Here is a 6956-nt window from a genome sequence, read left to right on the forward strand (position 1 = left end):
TAATGGCAAACCAAAATGGTCAGATGAGGATTTACAATGAGTTGAAACCACCAGCAAGTTTCAAATCAGTTCTGGTGCCACCAAAATGAGAACAGAGTACTGCCAAGTCAACAGCTCTACTTGCTCTGGTCAAAATGTGTTCTACAAAATGATTGCAGACAGAAGTAAACTTATCCTATGACTCTCCTCAAGGTGATGGCATGGCCTAACCTTTCAATTTAATCAAGTGATCATGCAGACTAAAAGTCAACTGGCTTTATCAAAATCAGACACTAAGGTGCCAAGACAGCATAAACCTTACAAGTAATTGCTTCCTCAGCTATCCTCCCACTGATGTAAGTAGTTAATCTGTTCTGTACTGTACATCCCACTAAGATTTCTCTGAAGCAAAAAGACATCTGCTTTTAAGTATTAATTCTGATTTTCAGATTGCGAGACTAAACATTTCTATAAAACGGCAGCCATCAGCAAAATAGAAATAAAACAAAAATTGACAAGCCTGACAAAACACGCACAGACAGACAATACAGAGCCTGATACAAAACACATCTGTTTTTCAAGGAATAGTATGGTGTACTGTTTGATGCATGCTTGCATGTAACAGGCCTGTAAATGCAACAAGTGGAATTGTGCAGTGCAGGAAGCAAATGTTCATGTTCCATCTGGAGACCAAGGACTGGCAAACTATCCCACATATTGTGCTGTTTACCATTGTAAAGGCATTCTAAAGTACAGTATAGTAAATCACAGTAAAAAAAAAAAAATAGAGAAACACATAAAAGCACAAACATGCCTGGTAAATCTAAAGGACATTCTTTAAAAGCCAAGAAAATCAAATTTTATCAGTTGTCTCCGATGCTAAATTTCAGTCACATTGAAAGGGTACGACAGCAGTTCACATTTATTCAAAAACATTCACTAGGCAGAATGAGGTCTAGAGCTTTGGTTGGAACAGTTCTGAGGACACTGTGGAGCACTGTGGGCTACAGAGCATCAAGGATAGTATCAGCACTGGCTGCAGAAGTGAGAGAGGTACTGTAAATTAGAATTTGAACTGGCACGTCCAACTGACATACGAGTCAGTGTTTTAGAAGTTAACAAACTGGCTGTAAAGAACCGCAGACCTGTCTTGCTGTTTTTACACTTGACTGAAAAATGAAATGTAGGCCTATAAATTTCATATGTGTTCCAAGCATCCTCACAGATTGGATCAGGGCCAGATTAACCTATACGCAAATTACTCTATCGCGTAGGGCCCCCAGCAGAATTGGGGCCCACGAGAGGTCGACGTTTTTGGGAAATTGCAGTGGGCAGCCAGGCCCACACACATAGGAAGAGAGGCGCACAGAAACTTGCTTTCGGTTCATTTTTTTTTTATTTTATGATGGCTAGGCATTCCTTCTCAATTACAGCATAACTGCTCTAAGTCTCTCACACAAGCAGCTTCCTGCTAATGTATAATACTAAATGCTCCAGACCTTCTACCTCCTGGGAGAGATCCATCCCTTGTCCTACATCAGAGGCATCAGTCTGTGCAGGATAAAATGTATGAATCAGGTTCAATTTAGGCACTCATTTATTTCAGTTTTAGGGCAAATTTAAAAACCTGTCCTGTCTCAAATGTGCACAGTATGCCTCTTTACATTTTAGAAACGATCCTTTCTTAATAAGGGGATTTAAGTCCATAGCATTTGTTTCTCTCCCTATACTGCGTGGAAATCGTGAAATTAGCCCAATACCGTGATTTATTCAATATTCTTAAGAAATAAAAATACATTTTCATATTAACCAAACTGTACAGCTCTGCAGTGTGCCTGTGTGTAATATTGCTGTGCAGTGATTATGTCATGTGACTACAGTATATGCAATCTAGGCAGGAAAGTCAAACTATACACTGTAAACAAGAAAATGGATGTCTCTAAAAATGTGTCTGCAGCAGATCGCGTAACATCACATCCAGCAGCAGTTTTACACAGCGATGGAGGTAAGCTCTTCTGTACGTCCTGCAACGTTACTGTATATCACTACCGAAAATCGTCCGTTGACAAGCATTTAGATTCAAGTATTCACCGAAAGAGAAAGGCAGGAATCCAAAGCAGTACCGCGACTGCTTTACTTGCAAAGAAACACAAAACGGTGACTTCCATGTTCCAAAAGTCAGCTGAAACGCGTGAAGCACGAAACGCATTACAGACCTGACAGAGGCGTTTGTTTGCGCAATATCCCTTTCGAAAAATTGGACAACCGAAAGTTAGCAATTCCTTCATCAGCCCAGCTGAGATGGGGATACTTGCCTAACGTTGCGAGTATCACAAGCAGGAGATTATGGAATTGGTCAAACAGTCCGGTTGCTTGTCAGTGGTCACTTACGGTGAACATGCATCTGACGTAGACATGAAAGCTGGCCTTGCAGATACACTTTACCTACAGGCTGTTAATTACAACACCGTTTCACAAGCTATTGTGCATAGGCCCCCCATAATATGGGTTAGCATAGGGTCCCCGCGTCCTTTAATCCGGCCATGGATTGGATGCTACCACCTACACCACAGAAACCATGCTGTCTGCAGCTGATTGCACCCCTTTAAATAGGTAACAAAATGATTTGTTTTAGCTATCTGACATTTTGAGATACCTACAGATTTTTCTATATAATAAATCAATGCAGGTTTTCCTTTAATTATAAACATAAATGAAGCAGAGGAAATGCTTGTAAGATACAGCTGATTAAATTATAAATTTGGCCCGGGGGGAGGGAGGGGTGGGGTCTCCCTCATTCCCAGTTGGGACATGCCTTCAGAGGCTTGGCCCGAGAGTGGAAGTCTCTGTGGGGTGCTGGTGAGTAAAAAATATAAGATTTGACAGAAGGGACACCACCAAAGTAATTTTGTTGGACAAACAATAATAATAAAGAGAATCTGTGTCTACTGTATATGAAAAGTTCAAACAAAGCATTGTTATTGTTCCTGTACTCTCACTGGTCCTATCATTCACAAGTTCAGCAGTCAGTCACTGTGCCAATGACCTCAAGTGGTACCCTTAGATAAATCACAGCAGCAGAAATACAAATGAAAAAAACGCTTCAAAATATGCTTCGAATTTCTTACTTTAATTGCTACAAAATATTACTTCTAAAGAAGCAAACACCTGTGTACCAATAACCAGGATGTGTAAGCATTTTAGACTTATGCACAGTACTGCAGTGACTGAAGGCAAGACTTAATGACTTATTGTTTATGTGACTTAAAAAGGATTTGAAATGCTATACTGCAAAGTGTGGGAAGTTATTTGTTTTAGGGTTCAAATGAAGCTCCTCAGAGTGTTTCAATGCAGGTACAATTCAATAATACAACCCCAGTACTTCGAACTAGTCTTAAATCCTGCCTAATCTGGATCAGTGTAATACAATTTTCAAGTTTAAATTATCTAACAAATGCACTCTTAAACTGTAAATAACTGTGACAAATTTAAATTAACTACTTATCTGAATAAGTAACAAAACTATTCTTAAGCATACAGTATAACAAAGTACTTGCATGACACTTCACATTTGTGTTGTTTTCTTAAACTACCATTTATTTCATATAGACCAATTTTACGATCTAGCCAGAGTCATATTGCTGCTCCACACACGTGTCAGATGGGATGTAGTGTACAATATGTTCCCTCAGCAAATTGAATCAATCTTAAAATATATATATATATATATATATATATATATATATATATATATATATATATATATACACAGAGCATTTTTCACAATGTACTTAATGGACTTTCTAGTGTATGTACACACACACACGCACACATTTTAAATGCATTACAGTTAAGAAAAAACACCTACCAGTCCATCACAGTTGCTAATAGCAACTGTCGCACCTGGGATGTCTGTTATGTCTCCAATGTAAGCACAGTCTGTTCTGAGCACCTCTTTCTTCACTATCCTTTCTGTGCTGTAGAGAGTGTGGTTTCCATTCCCCACACCGGTTCCCTTCTCAGATTCCCCACCCTCTTCATGCCACTCTACCACAGCTCCTGGAGCAACCAGCCTGCTGTTGAGGTGAAGGCGCAGATGAAACTCCCTCCCAAAAGCAGTGACATTGAAAAAGAGCTTCTTATTTTCATGGTCAGCATCTTTAGATAGATCCCTTTTGATTCGTTGCTTGTGACTAGCTGAAAGGAGATTTGATAAGTAGTGTCCTTCTGAGTCAGTACTAATTGGAGTTACCAGCCCGTACTCTCTCAGGCTCTTTTTTAGGAAATCTTAAAAAAAAAAAAAAAAAAAATTAAACATTATTTCAGCCAAGAACACCACTATACTTTAATATGTATTTTTTAATAAGGTTCACAAGTCCTTGTAATATACTTAAAACATATGTTAATATAGAGATTCAATATATGAATGAAAAAAATAAGTGAATCTACTGTGACTAATTATCCTGTGTTTAACATGCTCTGTAATGTACACTGAGATCCTTATTCAACTTCAAATGTGTGGTCAAGTTAGCAGTGAAAGGAACGTCATAACCCTGAAACAGTCTTTTCATTTTAAAGTAATTTTCTCACTTGGTTAGACATATGAAAGATGGCTTGCTAACAGGTATGTATCAAACACACATAATGTATAAACCTTTGAACAAGTAGCATAGGTCCGTTTCCATCACATTCTTAGCAATACTGTTCACTGACACGAACTTCCAAACTAACAACAAACTTAGGAAAAACAAACCAAACACTGTTAGTAGAGATGTGGTGTGATAATACTGCTTGATTCACACATACTGCAAGCATGGGAGTGCTACTTGCCAAAAGCCCAGAAGCACCATACCCGTTAATCTTACCTGTTTTATCATCTATGTTGCCAGCCTGCAAATAAACAGAGAAATACAAAGTAAAAAAGAAGCGAGTTAAAGCTGAAATAAAACTCATTCAATAAGAATTACTCTTCAATTTAGAATCATCTAGGGAGGAAAGGGCTTCTGATAGACCTGGAATAAATTCAAAATGTTAACTTTCGCTTTCACGTGTTCCACAGTCACACGAGAGAGTGTGCAACATTTAAAATCGAAATTAGATTATTATAAAGGCTTCTAGATGACCAAATAATTGCGATAAAAATATGGGAGACAATAACCCCAGTCCCTATCTGAATGTAATACTAGCTACATTGTGTATCTAGCAGGTTGTAACTACGGCGCTAAAAGCAAACTGTCTACAATTAGTTACATAATGTGGGAAGGAAGGAAGCAATTTTATTAATTGTTAATTGTATTAAACATGCCAGAAAAAAAACAAACAAAACATACATTTCGTCTAATATTACAAATACTACATTTGGTAAAATAAGTGACCATGTCCCATGTTTCACCTTGACAATATTAATCAGAAGTACACTGCATTAGTGTCAAGTCAAAGAATAACGTTACTTACAGTGTTTTTGAGGAAAACCCGTATATGTATCTATCTTCCAAATGTTTAATCAATACAGTGTAAACAATATCGTAAACAAAAAAGTACATCCGTATAAAAATTTAAATGACTATTTTACCTTATCAGCTGAAGTCAAATTCACTACTATAGTTCCAGCTACAACAAACCATAGTGACAGGAGAACCATCACGAGTCGATTTCACTTAAAAGAAACAAAATCCTACAAAAGCTCCAAAATGTGTTTATCTCTTCAGCAATAATGCGTTAAATCCTTTTCTTAATCAATGTTTTACAGTTCAGTGTATCTGCAACGGGCCTTTTCCGCTGTTGCAGCACTTGGGTCAGGATATTCTATTTCTTAAACTCTGGAAGTTGTTAGTAAAAGATCCCTAGAAGATTGTTAGTTTTAGCCCTGCTGCTTCAGAGCTGCGTCTGCACTTCACTGAAGTCAGATCGCTCTCCGTCTAATAAACCACAGACCAGCCCCCGCTGTGACGTCACACTCCCTTCCAGGCACTCACAAAGCAGCATTTTTAATCCAGCAGGGCAGAATGACCTGAGCTCTGAAGGCAGTCACCCCAGACGCGAATAATAAAGTTTACACAATTTGATTTTCCGTATTAGAGGATCAATTTATCAGAACACTGCAGTATAACGAGATACCCACAGGGGGTAGGAAGGAGCCACCAAAAGAGAGGCCTTTTGATGTAGCCTTGCAGTAGATTATACATCTGGAATTATGCAGTAAATACTGGTATGGTTTTGTAGGCATTTCCTTCTCCCTTATTTACATTTTGCTATTATTATTATTATTATTATTATTATTATTATTATTATTATTATTATTATTATTATTATTATTGACAAGCACTATTGTTGGGATTTACCCGAAGAAGCCAGACAGACACCAGAGTTAGCACTTAGCTCTTTATTAAAAGCAGATGAACCACCAGCTAGCTGAGCAGTAAAGTACAAGGACACACTTTCACTCACAGCCCCAGCTAGCCACTTCCTCCACAGATTAGCACTGTACTGAAAGTCAAGGTGGCACACGCAAAACACAAGTAAACAAGAAGACCAAGCTAACAATTTCTGAATTACATAACATCATAACAATACAATAAATGCGATAACTAATAACAATTATAAACAGCCAGATAACTGTGATAATTGACCTTTCCCCAAAACCCCATTGTCCCAGCGTATTTACATAATTTGCATGTTCCTCGCAGGATTCCCCCGGGAGTTGCCTGCTAGTGCAGTGTCCTGAGCTTCCTCTAGCAGGCAGCAGGTAACAGGTTATCAGTGCTTGTTACATTGCCCCCACCTTAGGGCTAAACATCCCATTGGTCCACGGTCTGTAACAAAGTCCAAGAGTCTTTGAGGCGACTGACGGGAGCGCCGTTGTGCTGCAGTGAGGGCTGTGGTAGCTGGGGATCAACCCTGTCCTGGGTCCCAATGTCCAAATCCCCAGTCAGTGGGTCTGGCACTGGTGCCAAGGGAAGCGAGTTCCAGAGCTGCTT

The 6956-nt window shown here is 38.8% G+C and overlaps 1 protein-coding gene across 4 annotated transcripts in view; it reads right to left on the reverse strand.

Moving 5' to 3' along the window:
- The window catches only part of LOC131703069 (A disintegrin and metalloproteinase with thrombospondin motifs 3-like), a 95178-nt gene extending 89291 nt beyond the window's left edge, over positions 1-5887 (reverse strand). For all 4 annotated transcript variants that reach the window (XM_059006141.1, XM_059006081.1, XM_059006017.1 and 1 more), the window contains exons 1-3: positions 5552-5887; positions 4845-4869; positions 3848-4266 (exon numbers count right to left, since the gene is read on the reverse strand). In XM_059006141.1, coding sequence (XP_058862124.1) covers positions 3848-4266; positions 4845-4869; positions 5552-5620 — 513 coding nt within the window. In that variant the 5' untranslated portion in view covers positions 5621-5887. The remainder of the gene's footprint in view (positions 1-3847; positions 4267-4844; positions 4870-5551) is intronic.
- Between the last annotated feature and the right edge of the window lie 1069 nt (positions 5888-6956).

The sequence above is a fragment of the Acipenser ruthenus genome, chromosome 1 (genome assembly GCF_902713425.1).
Source record: "Acipenser ruthenus chromosome 1, fAciRut3.2 maternal haplotype, whole genome shotgun sequence".
Classification (NCBI taxonomy): domain Eukaryota; kingdom Metazoa; phylum Chordata; class Actinopteri; order Acipenseriformes; family Acipenseridae; genus Acipenser; species Acipenser ruthenus.